Source organism: Staurois parvus, unplaced genomic scaffold (assembly GCF_062004578.1).
Source record: "Staurois parvus isolate SC_StPar_1 unplaced genomic scaffold, SC_StPar_1.0 ptg000221l, whole genome shotgun sequence".
Lineage (NCBI taxonomy): Eukaryota > Metazoa > Chordata > Amphibia > Anura > Ranidae > Staurois > Staurois parvus.
The window spans coordinates 2,789,385-2,810,812 of NW_028318017.1; the positions used below are offsets into that span (position 1 = coordinate 2,789,385).

The window sequence follows — 21,428 nt, forward strand, 5'->3', positions numbered from 1 at the left end:
TTGACAACCAGATTGAACACGTGAGCCATGCATGGCGCATGGCACAACCTTCCTTGACGCAGAGCAGACACCATGTTCTTTCCATTGTCAGTCAACATGGTTCCGATTTTCAGTTTGCGCGGAGACAGCCATCTGTCGATTTCTCTGTTCATTACACTGAGAAGTTCCTCCCCTGTGTGACTACGTTCGCCAAGGCATACCAGGTGCAGCACAGCGTGACACCGTTGCGCCCTGCACATGTGATATGCCGGTCGGGTAATGGGACTTGGCACGGGGGTGGCGGCTGAGGACACGGCGGAAGAAGAGGTGGTAGAGGCGGACATCTTTGCTGGACCAAGGACGTGCAAATGTGGAGGCAAAAGCGGCGTGACCTGTCCAAGTTGCTGGTGCGGCTGTGCCGGCACCACGTTCACCCAGTGGGCCGTAAATGACATGTACTGTCCCTGACCGTAGTTACAGCTCCACACGTCGGCGCTGCCGTGCACTTTGGCAGAGACCGACATGCTCAAAGACTGGCCCACCATCTCTTCTACATGTGAATGCAGGGCTGGCACTGCCTTTTTGGCGAAGAAATGCCGGCTTGGCACTCTCCACCGCGGCTCGGCACAAGCCATCATTTCTCGGAAAGGTGCTGAGTCCACCACTTGGAAAGGGAGGGACTGCAGCACCAGCAACTTGGACAGGAGGACGTTCAGCTTCTGCACCGTCGGGTGCGTGCTCGCAAACTGTTGTCTCTTGGAAACAGATTCCAAGAAAGACTGCTGACGGAATCCGTGAAGAGGAGTAGCAGGAGAAGGAGCATCTGAACGAGTGGAAGATGCCAACGAGCGACAACTCCCCTCAGCAGAGGTGTTGGAGCCTTGACTGGCTGATAGAGGGCGATTGACGTCGGGTGACGGAGCAAGTAACGGAGCGGGTGATGGAGCGGGGGCTGGGGCAGGCAGAACCGTTGTATCTTTATCAAGGTTTTCCCAGGCCACTGAATGGCGACGCTGCATATGCTGATGCAACGCTGTAGTCCCAACATGGGCCCCCTGGCCACGCTTGACTTTCTGGCCACATAGTCGACATACGGCTACGTTTAATTCCTCGGGCGGCTTGACGAAAAATTGCCACACCGCCGAGTAGGAAACTTTGCCCCCGCTACTCCTCACTGGCTGACTGCTACTTCCTCCGTGCACACCGGCACCACTACTGGCCGTGGTGGTAGGCTGCAGTGGAGCTGGTGCTCTACTCCGTGGCCGTTTGCCTCCACTGACACTGCTGCGACCCTGCTGCCTCCTGGGCAACCCACCGACTGTTTTGCTCGCTGGCAAGCTGCCACCCTCTTCTCCTGATGATGCGGAAGCAATAGCCTGATGACGACGAGGCTGCCAAGTGCGATCAGCCTCATCATCATCAAGTAGGGTCTCCGCGTCACTACTAGCCCCCTCGGCTGCGTCTGGGTCAGGAGACAGACCTGTCTCTAGACCGGCTACCGAGCCACTCTCCTCGCCAGTACTTCTTCGCCTGGCTGCTGAAGAGGCGGATGTCTCCCCCCGTTCCTGACCGCCCTCTGTTAGCTCTTCCTCACTGTACAGTGGGGCTGAGCCCACAGCATGCGATACTTCGCTTGGTGAGGGAACAGCAAAGGACAGGGGCAGGTCGAGGACACGTGATTTCAGTGGGCTTGCTCCCGGGCCATGCCAACTAACGGTTGTGTCTGACGTACCCACCGACCGTTGGCTGTAGGTGTCAGAGGTGACCTGGGAAGAGGAAGACGACCGAGTCAACCAATCGATGACGGCAGGGTTGTCGGTGGAGACACGACCGCTGGATGACACCGGGAGCACTGGCCTCTGGCTGCGAATAGTACTGCCTCGACCCCTTCCTCTGCTGCCACGTCTGCTCGCTCCTGAAACATTGCCTCCTCTGCCACTCCTCTGCGTGTTGTCTGACATACTCTTTAATTCAATAAGCACCCCAAACATAAAACAGGATTTAACTCTTTGAATGTACAATAGTGGTTGTGAAGCAGAAAGTAATGATTCTGTGTCCCTGAGTAACAATTCTGTGTCCCTGAGTAACGATTTTGTGTCCCTGAGTAGCGATTCTGTGTCCCTGAGTAACGATTCTGTGTCCCTGAGTAACGATTCTGTGTCTGTCCCTGAGTAACGATTCTGTGTCTGTCCCTGAGTAACGATTCTGTGTCTGTCCCTGAGTAACGATTCTGTGTCTGTCCCTGAGTAACGATTCTGTGTCTGTCCCTGAGTAACAATTCTGTGGCCCTAAAGTCTCTGTGGCCCTAACTCTGTCCCTAATACAGACAGGTCTGTCTCTCTTGAATGACCGGACGCTAATGGACAATTCTAAGATGGCCGCGATTTATAGCTCCACCATTACACAGTGCTGGCTGGCTAGCTGCTGATTGGCTAATGCGATCACATGTCATGAATAAATGCATTATGGGTCAGCACGCCTTGTCTGCGCGCCTTCCCAGAGATCCCCGCTCCGTCGCCACACATGTCGCCGCCATTTTTGGGAAAATTCGATTCGTGCATCCGAAGTTTGCTAATTTTCGGATTCGGCGCGAATCGAATTTTTCCTAATCTTCGAAACGAATTCCACTTCGCCAAGTTCGATTCGCTCATCTCTAATCATTACCTTAATAATAACAATTTAAATAGATTTATTCAACTGAAACAATAACATTCCAGCATATGGGATTTGCCTAAACATCCATGTTTGTTACCTAATTTGGCTAAACAAAATCTATATATTTTAAGAAACTTAGACTGTCAGCCCCTTCCTCCTCACACTTAGTTTCACTTTCTTCTTGTGCAGATCTATTCCACTCCAATCAGAAAAATATTGTTTCTATTCTATTCACTGAACTTCTTGCACCTTAGCACTGAAGGGGTTGATTCTGTATTCATAGGTTTGTAGAAGTTAGGATTAACCTCCCTGGCAGTATTCCCGAGTGTAGCTCGGGGTAAAATGTCAGTGCCAAAAGCGGTAACCCCCCTGAGCTACACTCGGGCTTACCATGCGGCGTTGCTCAGGGGGTCCCTGCAGAGCTTACCTTGTCCTTCGCTCCCGCGATGTGTCCCCTGCAGCGTCCCCGGCCATCTCCTCCGGCTGATGCCGGCATCCGGCTCCTGTGTTCCGGTCCCTGTGACGTCGGGACGTACGGGCGCCGCCGGCGGCGGGAAATTTGAAAATGTAAAAAAAATGTCATTTTTTTCAAAACGATTTTACATAGTAAAACATTGCTGTTTCAACCCATTTCACATACATTTTGTCCCGAGTGCTTTGTCCTGTCCCCGGTCTGCATTTTGATTGTTCTTTCTGCCTGGAAACGTAGAAAAGTCCATGGCGTCCAAAAAGCGTCCCTTTAGGTCAAAAGCGGTTTTAGACCGGCTAGAGAACAGCGATAGTAAATCAGAACCACTTGCAGAATTGAGTGATAATGATTCGTGGGGGAAATTCCTCATCAGACACTGAAAACGATTTTGCGACTTTGCGCAGCGATGTGCGAACTTGGCGCTATATTTCACATTTCAGTGTTTTTGGTTTGATTATATTATTGAATTAAATGTATGATTTAGACTCTTGTTCGGACAGATTTCAGTGAGTTATTCCTAAAAATTACAGCCTACAATAAAAAACTACATATTTCCATGCAAAATAATGGTACCGCTTTCAGCACAAAAAATATGAAATAATCAGACCGCCAGGGAGGTTAAGGTCTTTTTCTTAACTCTGTTCATGTTATAACATTTTTGCTGTGAAGAAGAGGCATGTGATCTCCGCTGAGTCAAATTCAGTTTTGAGAACTGCAAAAGTAAACCAATCATCTGTGATAATATCTTGTAGGCAGAGAAACTGCCCAATAATCTTACAAAGACCTCTGGAAGAGCATGACATTGTGAATGGATTCATGGAATTTATTTACCAAAAAAATTTAACATATACAGCCTTATTCTACATAATTAAAAAACTAATCTTTATTTCATGATGGAAAAACCTTTGGATGGTAATATATTTTCCCCAAAAAGCATTTTATTTAAAAAAATCAGATTTAAAAAAAAAAATCAGATTTTTATGATTTTTTTTAAAAGTCATTGATTTTTATCCACCCTGCTGTAAAGGAATTTTGTAATGAATGGAATGACACCATGTGGGTGATTGTTGTTATCTCCTCCCTGCATACATCATGAGATGAACCATCAGTTGTATGATATATTGGGGGGGGAATTGTACACAGTCATCCAGGAGGACTACAAGCTCCAGACTAACCAGGACCATGACACAGCACATAGGACTCCTATTCCAGTGTAAGAGTCCACATCCTGTGGTGGAGGAGCACTGGAGGGGGAGCACTGGAGGGGGAGCACTGGAGGGAGAGCACTGGAGGGGGAGCACTGGAGGGGGAGCACGAGATCTGCACTTTGATGAAAGGAGAAGCACAAGGCACTTTATTCCGCACGGTCGGTTGGCGCAGTGTGATTGGAGAGGCACAAGGCACTTTATTCCGCACGGTTGGTTGGCGCAGTGTGATTGGAGGAGCACAAGGCACTTTATTCCGCACGGTCGGTTGGCGCAGTGTGATTGGAGAGGCACAAGGCACTTTATTCCGCACGGTCGGTTGGCGCAGTGTGATTGGAGGAGCACAAGGCACTTTATTCCGCACGGTCGGTTGGCGCAGTGTGATTGGAGAAGCACAAGGCACTTTATTCCGCACGGTTGGTTGGCGCAGTGTGATTGGAGGAGCACAAGGCACTTTATTCCGCACGGTCGGTTGGCGCAGTGTGATTGGAGAAGCACAAGGCACTTTATTCCGCACGGTTGGTTGGCGCAGTGTGATTGGAGAAGCACAAGGCACTTTATTCCGCACGGTCGGTTGGCGCAGTGTGATTGGAGAGGCACAAGCACATCAACTGATATAAAAGAACTATTAATATTGATGATTTTATTTTTCTATTCAGTATTTATGAGGGATTTATATTGAATTTGGATGGATTTTCATGCAGTTGGACACGTTGGGAATGGGACACAATTTTTGCACAGACTAGGCAGCGCCTGGAATAGTACTGTATATGACCGCACAATTGTCATCCAAACTGCAACAGCACTGATATCTGAAAAGTGTTCTGGTCAGGAAGGGGGTGGAAGTGTCCGGTATTGAGGTGATTAGATGTCCAGCAACCCTCCTATTCCCCCCTCACATCCACATCCTATTATTGTGTGACCAATACCATCCAAATACACTCACTGGCCACCCTATCAGGTCCACTTGTTCAATTGCTGGGTAACACAGATTGCTAATCAGCCAATCACATGGCAGCAACTTAATGCATTTAGACATCTAGATGTGGCGAAGACAACTTGCTGAAGTTCAAACTGAAATCAGAATGGGGAAGAAAGGGGATTTAAGTGACTTTGAATGTGGTGTGGTTGTTGGTGCCAGGCAGGCTGGTCTAGGTATTTCAAACACTGCTGATCTCCTGGGATTTTCCCACACAACCATCTCTAGGGTTTACAGAGAATAGTCTGAAAAAGGAAGAATATCCAGTGAGCGGCAGTTGTGTGAAGGAAAATGCCTTGTTGATGTCAGAGGAGAATGGGCAGACTGGTTGATGCGACATTCCGATGGTAGGGTCAGAATTTGGCATAAACAACATGAAAGCATGGATCCATCCTGCCTTGTATCAATGGTTCAGGCTGGTGGTGGTGTCATGGTGGGGGGGAGATTTTCTTGGCACTAGCAAGGTGGACCTAATAAAGTGGCCGGGGGGTGTAATTCTTGCTTTCATTTCCCAAAGTTATCCGTCTACAAGGAGACCTGTATAGATCACATGATGGCACCAATGAGGATGGAGGAGGACCGGAGTCACATGACTGAGAAGATACTAAACCTCACCCTGGAGATCATCTACCTGCTGACCGGAAAGGTGAGGAGGATTCTGAGAGGTCACATGACATCACTCATCTCTATTAATAAAACACAGACCTGACCGGAGAGGTGAGGAGGATTCTGGGAGGTCACATGACATCACTCTTATCTCTATTAATAAAACACAGACCTGACCGGAGAGGTGAGGAGGATTCTGGGAGTCTAACATGATATTCCTATTGGTTCCTCAATACAGAGATTTCCTCTTCTGAAGTCAGGTGATCATATGACCATCACAGTGCCTCCATGTGACTTCCTAAACCCTGAGAGACACAACATGCAGAAGATTCTAGAAGTCACCAAGAAGATGATGGAGCTGCTGACAGGAGAGGTGAGCGGTGCCGGGAATTCTGGGACATTCTCCAGTAACAGACAAGGGATGTGTCTGGATGGTGACTGTATCATTGTGTGTGTCAGGTTCCTATAAGGTGTCAGGGTGTCACTGTCTATTTCTCCATGGAGGAGTGGGAGTATTTAGAAGGACACAAGGATCTCTACAAGGACGTCATGATGGACAATCAGCAGACTTTGGGTTTTGTGAAGATTGTAAGGAAGGAATTTCCCCGGAATGAGACGATATTGAAGCTCACCCTGGAGATCCTCAGCCTGCTGACTGGAGAGGTGAGTGTAATGAAGGGGTTAAATCTGACTCGGCTGTACACTGGGAGGGATTCAGAGTCACTTGAAGTCTTCTGATGTTCTGTAATCAATAACGACATCCACACAAGAACTATGAATACATAAAGTGTCCGAACTCTATGAGATTTGGTTATAGCACAAGATGGCGGCATTGGTTATAGAAGAGAGCAATCACAGCTTTAGTCCAATCAGGGAGACCCATGATTACCAGCATGCCACGCCCACTGACCACTAAATCCATGGGTGACATTTCCTGGTGGGTCAGTGAGCCTTACTAGTAAACCATTAGTGACTCTATTATATGACTTCTAGAAGGAGCTATAAATCTGACCCCATTGTCATCATATCATTGGATGGAGATGTCTGTCCTTTGCTGAGTCGGCACATTGTGGCCAATCCCTGGAGAATAAATCTAGATCTGACCATAGAAGTGAGGGATTATGGGAGAGCAGGGCACTTCTCATGGGCCCCTTGATAATCTTGCATTACATGATAACAATATTACAAGATAGTCAGTCAAGCTTTTTACTAAGCTGTCCCAGGATGGCTGTGTCCTGGGCAGTGTCCTGGAATCTGAGCTGTGGGTACAGCAGCAGCCTGTCACTGGGCTCCATCTACAATCAGAATGACATCTCCTCCCTCTACTTTCTTCTGCTTTGCAGGAGTTCAGGAACTCTGAGACAGAGCATCTTACTGCTGCTTCTTGTGTGGGCGGGATATGTACAGCTCCAATCCCCATGGCCCTCCTCTCCTGTTCATCCCATGTGATCAGAGCAGTACATATCCCGCCCACACAAGCAGCAGCAGTAGTAAGATGCTCCACCTCTTCCTTAACCCCTACAAAGTGCTGGAACTGTGGGAGGAAGGTACAGGTGGGGAGATGTTATTCTGATTGTAAATTTAAAGCAGAACTCAAATCAAACCATTAATTCTCTTTGGTTTCCTGTTTGTAAGACCGATGGCTGCTCCGCCTCCTTTACTCCCAGCCGCTGGTCTTGGCACATCCCTTCTGTAGTTCTTTCTGCAGGAAGCAGAGATGTCATTCAGCCCCACTTGCAGTGGTGGGCGGACCGAGACTCTCAGACACATTCAACACATACAGGTCTAGTGTACTCGCCCACATTCACCTGTAATTGATGGGAATTGTAGTTTCCGTTTACTGCAGAAAGAGAGGAGAGGATATGATGTCATCCCGGCTGTTACCCCTCCTCCTTGGCACAGCAGATGATGTTATCTTTTAAGTTACAGAGATGAGGTCATAAAAATTCAATTAGACTTTTCTCCACAATGATAAGGATTTTCAACATTTTATGGACTGTTTAGTGATTTGTATAGGGGGGTGTACTATTGGGGGGTTTATTGCCTATCCCAGAGTTCTATAACCCAGTGACAGGCTGTCAGAACAGGCAAGATCTGTGACAGCAGCTTCCCTGTATTGCTGTGCTTGAGGAGACCATTTCTACTGTATTACACATTACTGCACCCTGTAATGTACCTTCTAACCCCTCTGTACTGTACTCAGCCCTCCATCCCTCCTGTACTGTGACCTCCTGCCCCACGTAGTGTGCCCTCCTGATCCCCCTGTACTGTGACCTCCTGCCCCATGTACTGTGCCCCCCTGTACTGTGACCTCCTGCCCCATGTACTATGCCCTCCTACCCCTCTGTACCATGCCCTGCATCCCCTATGTACTGTGCCCTCCATCCCCCCTGTACTGTGCCCTCCATCCCCCCTGTACTGTGCCCTCCATCCCCTCTTTACTGTGCCCTCCATCCCCTCTGTACCGTCCCCTCCATCCCCCCTGTACCGTCCCCTCCATCCCCCCTGTACCGTCCCCTCCATCCCCTCTGTACCGTGGTTTCCATCCCCCTCTGTATCGTGGTTTCCATCCCCCCTGTACCGTGCCCTCCATGCCCTCTGTACCGTGCCCTCCATCCCCTCTGTACCGTGCCCTCCATCCCCTCTGTACCGTGCCCTCCATGCCCTCTATACCGTGCCCTCCATGCCCTCTGTACCGTGCCCTCCATCCCCTCTGTACCGTGCCCTCCATCCCCTCTGTACCGTGCCCTCCATCCCCTCTGTACCGTCCCCTCCATCCCATCTGTACCGTCCCCTCCATCCCCCCTGTACCGTCCCCTCCATCCCCCCTGTACCCTGCCCTCCATCCCCTCTGTACCGTGCCCTCCATCCCTTCTGTACCGTCCCCTCCATCCCCCCTGTACCGTGCCCTCCGTCCCCCCTGTACCGTGCCCTCCGTCCCCCCTGTACCTTCCCCTCCGTCCCCCCTGTACCGTCCCCCCTGTACCGTCCCCCCTGTACCGTCCCCTCCACCCCCCCTGTACCGTCCCCTCCACCCCCCCTGTACCGTGCCCTCCACCCCCCCTGTACCGTGCCCTCCACCCCCCCTGTACCGTGCCCTCCATCCCCCCTGTACCGTACCCTCCATCCCCCCTGTACCGTACCCTCCATCCCCTCTGTACCGTGCCCTCCATCTCCCCTGTACCGTGGTTTACATCCCCTCTTTACTGTTCCCTTCATCCCCTCTGTTCTGTGCCCTCCATGCCCTCTGTACTGTGCCCTCCATCCCCCCTGTACTGTGCCCTCCATCCCCCCTGTACTGTGCCCTCCATCCCCCCTGTACTGTGCCCTCCATCCCCCCTGTACTGTGCCCTCCATCCCCCCTGTACTGTGCCCTCCATCCCCCCTGTACTGTGCCCTCCATCCCCCCTGTACTGTGCCCTCCATCCCCCCTGTACTGTGCCCTCCATGCCCTCTGTACTGTGTCCTCCATCCCCCCTGTACTGTGCCCTCCATCCCCCCTGTACTGTGCCCTCCATCCCCCCTGTACTGTGCCCTCCATCCCCCCTGTACTGTGCCCTCCATCCCCCCTGTACTGTGCCCTCCATCCCCCCTGTACTGTGCCCTGCATCCCCCCTGTACTGTGCCCTGCATCCCCCCTGTACCGTGCCCTCCATCCCCTCTGTACCGTGCCCTCCATCCCCTCTGTACCGTGCCCTCCATCCCTTCTGTACCGTGCCCTCCATCCCTTCTGTACCGTGCCCTCCATCCCCTCTGTACCGTGCCCTATATCCCCTCTGTACCGTGCCCTCCATCCCCTCTGTACCGTGCCCTCCATCCCCCCTGTACCGTGCCCTCCATCCCCTCTGTACCGTGCCCTCCATCCCCTCTGTACCGTGCCCTCCATCCCCTCTGTACCGTGCCTCCATCCCTTCTGTACCGTGGTTTACATCCCCTCTTTACTGTGCCCTCTATCCCCTCTGTAATGTGCCCTCCATCTCCCCTTAACTGTGCTCTCCATTCCCTTTGTACTGTTCCCTTCATCCCCCCTGTACTGTGCCCTCCTGACTCCCCCTGTACTGTGCCCTCCTGACTCCCCCTGTACTGTGCCCTTCTGCCCCCCCCCCCCCCCCCCGTACTGTGCCCTCTCGCCCTTCTGTAGTGTGCTCTCCTACATTCCCCTGTACTGTGACCTTCTGATCCCCTGATACTGTGCCCTCCTGTACTTTGCCCTCCTGCCCCCCCTGCACTGTGCCCTCCTGATCCCCCCTGTACTGTGCCCTCTTGATCCCCCTGTACTGTGCCCTCCTGCCCCCTGTACTGTGCCCATCTGATCGCCCTATACTGTGCCCTCCTGCCCCCCCTGTACTGTGCCCTCCTGCCCCCCCTGTACTGTGCCCTCCTGCCCCCCCTGTACTGTACCCTCCTGCCCCCCCTGTACTGTGCCCTCCTGATCCCCTTTACTATGCCCTCCTGATCCTCCTTTACTATGCCCTCCTGATCCTCCTGTACCGTGCCCTCCTGCCCCCTGTACCGTGCCCTCCTGATCCCCCTGTACCGTGCCCTCCTGATCCCCCTGTACCGTGCCCTCCTGATCCCCCTGTACCGTGCCCTCCTGATCCCCCTGTACCGTGCCCTCCTGTCCCCCCTGTACCGTGCCCTCCTGATCCCCCTGTACCGTGCCCTCCTGATCCCCCTGTACCGTGCCCTCCTGATCCCCCTGTACCGTGCCCTCCTGATCCCCCTGTACCGTGCCCTCCTGATCCCCCTGTACCGTGCCCTCCTGCCCCCCCTGTACCGTGCCCTCCTGATCCCCCTGTACTTTGCCCTCCTGATCCCCCTGTACTGTGCCCTCCTGATCCCCCTGTACTTTGCCCTCTTGCCCCCCCTGTACTGTGTTCTCCTTCCCCCCTGTACTGTGCACTCCTGCCCCCCTGTACTGTGCCATCTTACCCCCCTGTACTGTGCCCTCCTGCCCCCCCCCCCCGTACTGTGCCCTCCTGCCCTCCCCCCTGTACTGTGCCCTGTGTTGATTAGTCTTTGGTTTATGCCATGTTTTCTTCTTTAATATTGATCATATTGAAAGTCCTTAGAAATATATGTTTCATTCTATCAATTATTTATACTTTCATTTTTGAGAGTGTGTAAGTTTGGGTAGCGTGGTAGGGGCCCCAGTGAATGACTTCGTCCAGGGGCCCATGATGTTACATTCCTGTGGGAGAGTGAGATTTCTCTTTGTATAACACAGAACTGTACAGGAGTCATGAAGAAATCTACCGACAATGACACCAGAAGGAGATCTCATCGTATGACCACAAGATCCTCGAGAATCCAGAATCCCATCACCATCCCCCCACCTCCATCCCTGATCCCTACAAGACAGAAGACACAGAAGATTCTAGAAGTCACCAAGAAGATGATGGAGCTGCTGACAGGAGAGGTGAGCGGTGCCGGGAATTCTGGGACATTCTCCAGTAACAGACAAGGGATGTGTCTGGATGGTGACTGTATCATTGTGTGTGTCAGGTTCCTATAAGGTGTCAGGGTGTCACTGTCTATTTCTCCATGGAGGAGTGGGAGTATTTAGAAGGACACAAGGATCTCTACAAGGACGTCATGATGGACAATCAGCCGCCCCTCACATCACCGGGTAAGAGGAGACTTTATTGTAAAGGAGAGAGCAGTACGGAGGATCCACCTAGATCCCCCATCATCTGATAAACACATAGAAACAATGGATTCAGTCTCAGGAGGCAGCAGTGTGGGACCTCTGCACCTTGTCTCATGTGGACATCTAGGCCACCACTGATTGCTGAATACCAATATTATGAGTGCTGACCATTACACTTTATAATTTATATTGTACATTACATACTCCTGACCCCTGCACTATATACTCTGTTGTACATTACCTACTCCTGACCCCTGCACTATATACTCTATGTTGTACATTACATACTCCTGACCCCTGCACTATATACTCCATGTTGTACATTACATACTCCTGACCCCTGCACTATATACTCCATGTTGTACATTACATACTCCTGACCCCTGCACTATATACTCTATGTTGTACATTACATACTCCTGACCCCTGCACTATATACTCTATGTTGTACATTACATACTCCTGACCCCTGCACTATATACTCTATGTTGTACATTACATACTCCTGACCCCTGCACTATATACTCCATGTTGTACATTACATACTCCTGACCCCTGCACTATATACTCTATGTTGTACATTACATACTCCTGACCCCTGCACTATATACTCTATGTTGTACATTACATACTCCTTACCCCTGCACTATATACTCTATGTTGTACATTACATACTCCTGACCCCTGCACTATATACTCCATGTTGTACATTACATACTCCTGACCCCTGCACTATATACTCTATGTTGTACATTACATACTCCTGACCCCTGCACTATATACTCTATGTTGTACATTACATACTCCTTACCCCTGCACTATATACTCTATGTTGTACATTACATACTCCTGACCCCTGCACTATATACTCTATGTTGTACATTACATACTCCTGACCCCTGCATTATATACTCTATGTTGTACATTACATACTACTGACCCCTGCACTATATACTCTATGTTGTACATTCCATAGTCCTGACTTCTGCTCTCCCCCCTCCCCCCACTGCTATATATACACATAATATGGATTCTCTTTTGTTACACCCATTTCCTCCCAGCTGGACATTTTATATCGGATGATGTGATTGGAGCACAGACTTTTACATGGTGATAATAATGTGATAACATCCTCCAACTTTGGACCCTTAAACAGAAAGTGATAATGAGGGAGGAGTCAATACCCCAATGATGGTGGTCTTCAGGATCAGTCCAGTCTTCATCTTGGTTGTTCTCCCCCCATCCTCACTCTCTGACCTCTGGTGGGGCTCAGCCCCGCTATTCTTCATGACTAAATCATGGACTAAATAAGGAAGTGCAGTACTTCTTGTGTTGGGAAGATGGCGATGAGTGATAGAGGGGGTGGGGACCCTCGTCCTATAATCCCCTCATCACTGTCCCTCCTGTAAAAGACAGTTCTGGTTGTTTCCTCACTCTCTGACTAAGGTCCATGAATAAAGAAATGACCTGGTAGGAGATCAGAGGAGCCATTTCCTAGTTCACTTGAGGGTGGAATTGTAAGCTCCTCAGAGACCAAGCTGCCTGATGTGGGTGGAGTCCTGTTTTGGGGGAACCAATCAGCTCCTGTCTAGTAATCCTCTTTGTCTTTGTATTTTAGTCCATGGCCGGGAGATGAGGAAAACCTCCGAGGATTGTCTCACTTTGTCTCCAGACTGGAAAGTAGAAGATGAGGACATCACACAGTATAGTCCAGGAGAAAACCCGGCTCCCTCCAATGTCCATCCGGCACCACCCATTGTAGATGAACCATCGGTTTCCTCGTATCCTGAGGAACCTCAGACTGTGTGGGACCGGGCCGGCCTTCCAACAAGAAAGAGCTTCTCCTGTACCGAGTGCGGGAAATGTTTCCATTATAAATCTCGTCTTAATGTGCATAAAAGATCTCACACGGGGGAGAAGCCGTATCCTTGTCCTAAGTGCGGGAAATGTTTCAGTTCTAAATACAACCTTAAAGTTCATAAAAGGTCTCACACGGGTGAAAAGCCATATTCCTGTCCTAAGTGCGGGAAATGTTTTGTAATAAAATCAAGTCTTGTCACACATCAAAGGCTTCACACGGGGGAAAAACCATACTCCTGTTCTGAGTGCGGGAAATGTTTTTCGGACAAGTCCCTTTATCACAGACATCAGACATCTCACATGGAGGAGAAACCACATTCCTGTCCTGAGTGCGGAAAATGTTTTGGAAAAAAATCAGAACTTGTCACACATCAGAGATCTCACACAGGAGAAAAGCCTTATTTGTGTCTTGACTGCGGGAAATGTTTTTCAAGAAAGTGCTATCTTTACACACATCAGAGATCTCACACAGGGGAGAAGCCTTATTCCTGTCCTGAGTGCGGGAAATGTTTTTCACAGAAGTCCAGTTTTTCCATACATCAGAGATCTCACACAGAGGAGAAGCCGTATTCCTGTCCTGAGTGTGGGAAATGTTTTTCAGTGAAGTGCAGTCTTTACCAGCATCAGAGATCTCACACAGGTGAGAAGCCATATTCTTGTCCTGAGTGTGGGAAATGTTTTTCACAGAAGTCCCATCTTTCCAAACATCAGAGATCTCACACAAGGAAGAAGCCACTTTCCTGTCCCGAGTGCGGGAAATGTTTTACAGTGAAGTCCCATCTTTATACACACCAGAGATCCCACACAGGGGAGCAGACATATTCCTGTTCTGAGTGCGGGAAATGTTTTGTATACAAATCAGAACTTGTTATACATCAGAGATCTCACACGGGGGAGAAGCCGTATTGCTGTCCTGTGTGTGGGAAACGTTATTCACAGAAGTCCCATCTTAACAGACATCAGAGATCTCACGCAGGGGAGAAATTACTTTCCTTTTTTTAATTAAATATTTTATTGTTTTTCAAATCACCATATTAAATGTACAAAAGCTAATAAAACAGACAAGTATTCTCTCTCCTCCAAACACGACGAGTTGTGTTTCTACCAAACAGTTCCATTTTGGTTTCATCTGACCATATGACATTCTCCCAATCCTCTTCTGGATCATCCAAATGCTCTCTAGCAAACTTCAGACGGGCCCGGACATGTACTGGCTTAAGCAGGGGGACACGTCTGGCACTGCAGGATCTGAGTCCCTGGCGGCGTAGTGTGTTACTGATGGTAGCCTTTGTTACGTTGGTCCCAGCTCTCTGTAGGTCATTCACTAGGTCCCCCCGTGTGGTCCTGGGATTTTTGCTCACCGTTCTTGTGATCATTTTGACCCCACGGGGTGAGATCTTGCGTGGAGCCCCAGATCGAGGGAGATTATCAGTGGTCTTGTATGTCTTCCATTTTCTAATTATTGCTCCCACAGTTGATTTGTTCACACCAAGCTGCTTGCCTATTGCAGATTCAGTCTTTCCAGCCTGGTGCAGGTCTACAATTTTGTTTCTGGTGTCCTTCGACAGCTCTTTGGTCTTCACCATAGTGGAGTTTGGAGTGTGACTGTTTGAGGTTGTGGACAGGTGTCTTTTATACTGATAACAAGTTCAAACAGGTGCCATTGATACAGGTAATGAGTGCAGGACAGAGGAGCCTCTTAAAGAAGAAGGTACAGGTCTGTGAGAGCCAGAAATCTTGCTTGTTTGTAGGTGACCAAATACTTATTTTCCACCATAATTTGCAAATAAATTCTTTCCAAATTAGCCAATGTGGGGGGGCGTGTCCAAGATGGCGACCGGAGCGGCCGCATAATCCGGAGCTCCGGCGCCGATTTTCGGAATCCGCTGCCATCCGTGCAGCAGCGGATCACAGTGGAGCAGAGGAGGGCCCTGGTGTCACTCCGGATACCTGGGAGGTGGAATCCGGGCGACATTTCCGCCCCTCGTGGCGGCGGACATCCGCGGCCTGGTGCGGCCGCGCGGGCCGGGGCTCCGGCGTCTTCCATCCACACCCGCTGCCATCCGGGCTGTGGGGGATCATCCGAGGACGTCTGCAGCGTCCTCTGTATCACAGAGGCTGGGAGAGGGACGCCGCTGTGTATTGCTGCTCCCCGCGGCGGCGGCGACGACGTTTGCCGCCTACACCTTCTGCCAGAGGCCTCCTTTCACCTGGACACAGTGAGTGGGGGGTACAGGCGGCATCCTGTCACTATGATCTCCCCACAGTGCTTTGGGGAGTGGGCCACATATTAATAGCGCCAGAATCCATCATCCTCTGTGACTGTGGCCCTTACTGTGCTCAGAGGCCTACTGGGGCCTTGATACTGCCCCAGAGGGTGTCTCCCTGCGGGGCCCTGTGCTCAGAATTGGAGGTCCTCTGCTTCCTGCTTCCCATCCGTCCCTCTCATGTCCTGAGTTGGGATCCAGTGCCATCATCTTGCTCCAACGTGAATTTTTTGCAGGATTGCTGCGACTTATGTTCTATCTACCATCTCAAGGCTTGCTGAATATTTTTACAATATAATGTTATCGCATATGGATCTGACAGCATCCATGTAACTACAACCCTGAACCTATTTTGGGCGCTATAGGTCCCCTGGGGTTATAATCTTCACTCACATTCCAATTTTCAGTTGATCACCCCCGGGAGATTACTTGTATGCCGTCCACCAAGAAAAAAAAGGGACAAGCTCAGAAGTCCCTCACGACATACCTCCTTAAGGCTCACGAGATTTGCGGCATGTCTCCAGTCAATACAGAGCAAGCATCCCTGTCCGATCCCGCACGGGATACCACCGCTCCCTTATCGGCCTTGGTCAGCGAAAATACTCAGCATCTCACAAAAGGGGACTTGGAGTCCTGCTTGGAATCTATGTACGCCAAACTAGCTGCCAAATTTCAATCAGAATTGCATAAAAGCACTAATGTTCTCTCTCAGGAAATAGCCACGCTGGGCTCCAGGACAGACCGCTTGGAAACCAAACACGATGAACTTAGCCTGGCCTATGGTGAACTTTCCAGAGAACATGATCATTTACAAACGGCCTTTTCACAACTGCAGGCGCAGGTCGAGGATCTTGACAATCGCAATCGCAGGAATAATCTGCGAATCAGGGGAATCCCGCAGTCTATGTCAGATCTTTTATTAATTATAACCAAGTTGTTCAAGTCACTCCTCCCAGATCGTGACCCTGGATCTTTTGCTTGTGACCGCATCCACAGAGCCCTACGCCCTAAACCTCCTGCTGACGAGCCGCCTAGGGATATTGTCTTGTGCATGAAGGATTTTCTGACCAAGGAAGAAATCCTCAGAGCTGCTCGCAATACTCCAACAATCTCCTTTGAGGGCTCGGTTTTACAAATCTATCCTGATGTTTCCCCGGCCACGTTGGAGAAACGTAGAAAGATGAAAGAAGTTACAACTGCCCTGTTCTCAGCTCGTATCCGCTACAAGTGGGGCTTCCCTTTTAAGCTGATAGTTCCACACAATGGGAGCACATATATAGCTACATCCCCTACCGAAGGTAGAGCAATCTTGGCCAAATTGGGCTTGGCGGATGCCCCATCACCTCAACGTCCACCCTCCACCCCTCGTATTTCTCCCATTTGGCATACCCCTTCCCCACGGAGGGATAGAAGGAGAGTCAGACAAGAACCGGGTTGACGTGTCCACTCTCACTTGCCTAATACTCATTGTCTTGATAGTCTTTGGTTTGGTCTATTGTTTTTTATGACTTTACTAAGATTTGGGACACAGGGATTTTGCTCTCTATTTTTTACATTGTCAGGTTGTGTATTTCTGTGGTTGTTGCTGTGATATTTTTGCAATACTGAATATTTTGTATGCCTTGCATTGATAACTGTACGGGTTAAGGTATAACAAGAGTCATTGGACCCTCCTAATTGCGCCCATTAATTCATGGTTGTACTACTCTTTGACACGTTACCCCACCCTGCCTCCTGACATGGCCGGAGGTGTCGCCGCCCGATTGCGGGGTGGCAGCTCTGTTTTCCATGTTCTAAGGAGACAGGGTTTGGGCCCATGTGGCCCCTTAATGTTTGATCTTTTTGTTTTATCAGGTATGACGACTTTTCTGCCTGATCCACGTTCTTCAGTTACCCTTTCAAATATTGAAGATGTTAAAGCTTCTTCTCCATTGTTTTTCGCTTTTTCTTTTCTTAAAACTTTAGTGCATGTGGATGGTATTATGTCGGTCTGTGGACGTCACGACCCCTATGTTGGGGTCTGGAGGTCCCCTAGGCTGGTTCTGCCACCTGTATGTCTGTCTGATGCAGACCTGCGGGTTTCTATGTCTAGTCAAATAACTTTAGGGGATATCCTTGTAATGTGTACTTTTATGATGATAGTGGCAGGCTCTGTTTATTATGGTAATGCAATGTATTTCACATAATGTCCAGGGTTTCAATTCGCCAAATAAGCGCAAAACAGCCTTTCTTCAATATAAAAGATTAGGAGCAAAAATCATCTTATTACAGGAAACGCATTTTGCAGCCGCAAACACCCGACCTTTTTTCATAGATCCTATAGGCAGGGGTATTATACCCTACATTCCTCCAAGAGTAGGGGAGTGGCCATTTTTCTACATAACTCATTTCCTTTTGAGGTTCAACATGTGTATCGTGATCCAGACAGTAGGTTTATTATTCTTAAGGGCACCCTTTCAGGTCGAGAACTTACAATTGCTAATGTCTATGCACCAAATTCGGCACAGGCTACCTTTTTTTCTAAATTTTTTGGTGCTCTGGATAAATTTTTGTCCCCCCATCTATTGGTGGGTGGTGATTTTAATCTGGTGGCAAATCCTCTTTTGGACCGTAGCTCCGCCTCGCACACTTCCCAAGCTTTCCCAAAATCCCTTACTAAGAAACTAGATGCCCTCCAGTTGGTGGATGCTTGGAGGGCGCACAACACGGGAGCCAGGGATTACACATTTTATTCCCACCCACATGACTCTTATGCTAGACTAGACTATATCTTTTGTACCCCTATTTTGCTAGCTAATTCTAGGATAGCTAGTATTCATTTGAGCCCCTGGTCGGATCACAGTATTATGGCCTTATCTATCACGTTTGTGGGATTGGCACCTACTCCCTTTTCATGGAGACTTAATGATTCTATGCTAACTGATACTGACTCTCGGCAGGAGGTGGTTACATCTCTTAAGGAATACTTTCAATCTAATTCAACCCCTGATATTTCCCCAGCCACACTCTGGGTAGCCCACAAGGCGGTCCTACGGGGCCGACTTATCTCTATGGCTTCGGCCAGAAATAAAAAACGTTGGCAGCAGATACTACTTTTAACCCGAGAATTAGAAGCACACTATAGAAGCCATGTAGCTGATCCATCTTTACTTAATAAACAGCTGTTGTCCCAAAAACGCTTGGAACTGAATGCCCTACTTTCCCAAAAAACTGAAAAGGCCCTCCGCTGGTCGAAGGCCTCGTTCCTATTACATAGCAACTCAGCATCTACCATGTTTGCTAGGAAATTGAACCATTCTTTGCGCCCCCCACATGTGTATAAATTGCGTACTAATTCAGGTGCTATCTCGTCATTACCTCAGGAAGTTTTGGGTATTTTTGAAAATTTTTATTCTAAACTACTGGCTTCTCCACAGTCGGATTCTGTTTCTCTATCAGATTTATGGCTAGATTCTATACCCCTTCCTGCTCTCACACCTTCTCAGATTGCCTCTCTTAATGCCCCCTGTACTTTAGAGGAAATAACATGTGCAATAGGAACGCTGAAACGCTCTACTGCACCGGGTCCTGATGGATTTACTGCTGGCTATTATAAACATTTTGCCTCTACATTGGCTCCATACTTGATAACACTATTTAATGATGTTTTACAGGGGGGTAAATTCCCCGAGGAGATGTTGTTAGCTAACATGTCTCTAATACCCAAGCCACAGAAAGACCACTGTTTGCCGCAAAACTATAGACCAATCTCAGTAATGAATAATGATCTGAAGATATTTAGCCGCATTTTGGCGAACAGGTTGGCTCCTATTATCTCCTCTTTGGTATCTCCAGACCAGTCGGGTTTTATTCCCGACAGATTTATTACTGATAACATTCGTCTCACTCTAAACGTTATCCAAGATGCCAATTTACATTCCAAAGAGGTTCTGTTGATGAGTTTAGACATAAACAAGGCCTTTGACAGTGTCCTTTGGCCCTACTTGTTCTCTTTGCTACAGAAAATGGGCTTCAGTGATGGGTTTTTGGCAGGCATACATGCCCTATACGACTCTCCTAAAACAAGAATAAGGCTTCCTGGCTGTAACTCTGACTTTTTTACATTGGGTAGAGGTACCCATCAGGGTTGTCCTCTTTCGCCCCTTTTGTTTGCGCTGGTGTTGGAACCTTTGGCATTGGCGATCAAATCACATTCGGATATTTCTGGCTATTCGTTATTAGTTTCACACTTTAAGCTGAGCATGTATGCTGATGATGTTATGCTTTTTATTACTAACCCGTTGACTTCTTTGCCCAATTTGTGTGTCGTATTGAATGATTTTGCTAAAGTGTCAGGCCTCACCGTTAATTTTACCAAATCGGTAATTATGCCTGTTAATGTTCCTGACTCCCTAAGTGCATCTCTCCGTAGTTCTTTTCCATTTCGCTGGGTCAAGGACAGGATATCCTATTTGGGGATTAATCTTGCTCCCAGATACTCGGATATGTTTGTGGCTAATTATCCACCATGTGTGTCACGTCTCTCTACTCTACTGAAGATTTGGCATGGTTATCATATCTCCTTTCTGGGTAGAGTCACGGCGGTTAAAATGAATATCTTGCCCAAACTGCTTTATCTTTTTAGAGCACTTCCAGTTCCGGTTTCAAAAACGTTTTTGGATCATTTTCAGCGGATTATTAACAATTTTATTTGGGGAAATAAGCATCCACGTTTTGCCTCATCCATTTTGTATCGCTCACAACGGACGGGAGGTCTTGGTCTTCCCAACTTTTGGCTATATTACCTCTCGGCTCGTTTTGCGCAATTATCACAATGGGCTACTATTAACTCTCAAATCCCATGGATTAAGTTTGAGTCTCAGTCGATACGTCCTTTTTATTTACCGGGAATTTTATGGTCTAAAATCTCCCCCCGATCGCTTACTTTTCATAACTCTATAGTGACCCACTCACTGACACTTTGGTCCAAATACAAGGCTAAGCTGAGTTTAGTCTCTCATATTCCCCCAGGTGTTTCATTTTTTGGTGATCCTACTTTTGTTGTAGCCTTTTCTTCCCCTCACATGTTTCGTTGGTGGTATGATCGATCCTTTATCAGATTGTCTGATTTCCAAAGAGGAGGATCTTATATTACCTTCGATATGCTACGCGTGTTATTTGAGGTTCCTCTTCGTGAGTATCTTCATTATAGACAGATTAGGCACTTTTTTTAATGCGCACTTTGGCCTTACCCCGTCTTCTCCGATCACTTTTTTTGAGCGTGTCAGCCGTGACTCTCCTAGAGGTAGGGGTCTTATTTCAGATCTTTATCACCAATTTTTGATCTGTCTTTTTCATGCTCCTCCTATGTACAGGCAGAGGTGGGAGGAGGATTGTGGCATCACTTTTTCGGATGAGGATTGGGACTCCATGGTGGATAATATATGCAAGAGTTCTAGATCTCTTTCGGTTCATGAGACGGCCCTTAAAGTTTTAACCAGATGGTATTATACTCCGTCCAGACTACATACAATGTTTCCACAAACATCCCCTTTATGTTTCCGGGGCTGTGGCCGCACAGGTACTTTGGTCCATATGTTTTGGGATTGCCCAAACATATCTTTGATCTGGCGTAAGATATCTGAGGTGGCTACCTCACTATCGGGCAACCCGATACAGTTGTCTATACAGACTTGTTTATTGGGGGTTCATATCCCAGGGGTCTCTGATGCCACTCTGAGATTGCTACATACATTATGTATTGCCACTTTGTGGTCCA

At 48.7% G+C, this 21,428-nt stretch overlaps 1 protein-coding gene across 1 annotated transcript in view; it reads left to right on the plus strand.

Annotated features, from left to right (window-relative positions):
* The first annotated feature begins 13,118 nt into the window (after positions 1 to 13,118).
* Positions 13,119 to 21,428, plus strand: part of LOC149460780 (uncharacterized) — a 64,506-nt gene continuing 56,196 nt past the window's right edge. Inside the window, exon 1 of the mRNA XM_089679242.1 lies at positions 13,119 to 14,390. Coding sequence (XP_089535368.1) covers positions 13,176 to 14,390 — 1,215 coding nt within the window. The 5' untranslated portion in view covers positions 13,119 to 13,175. The remainder of the gene's footprint in view (positions 14,391 to 21,428) is intronic.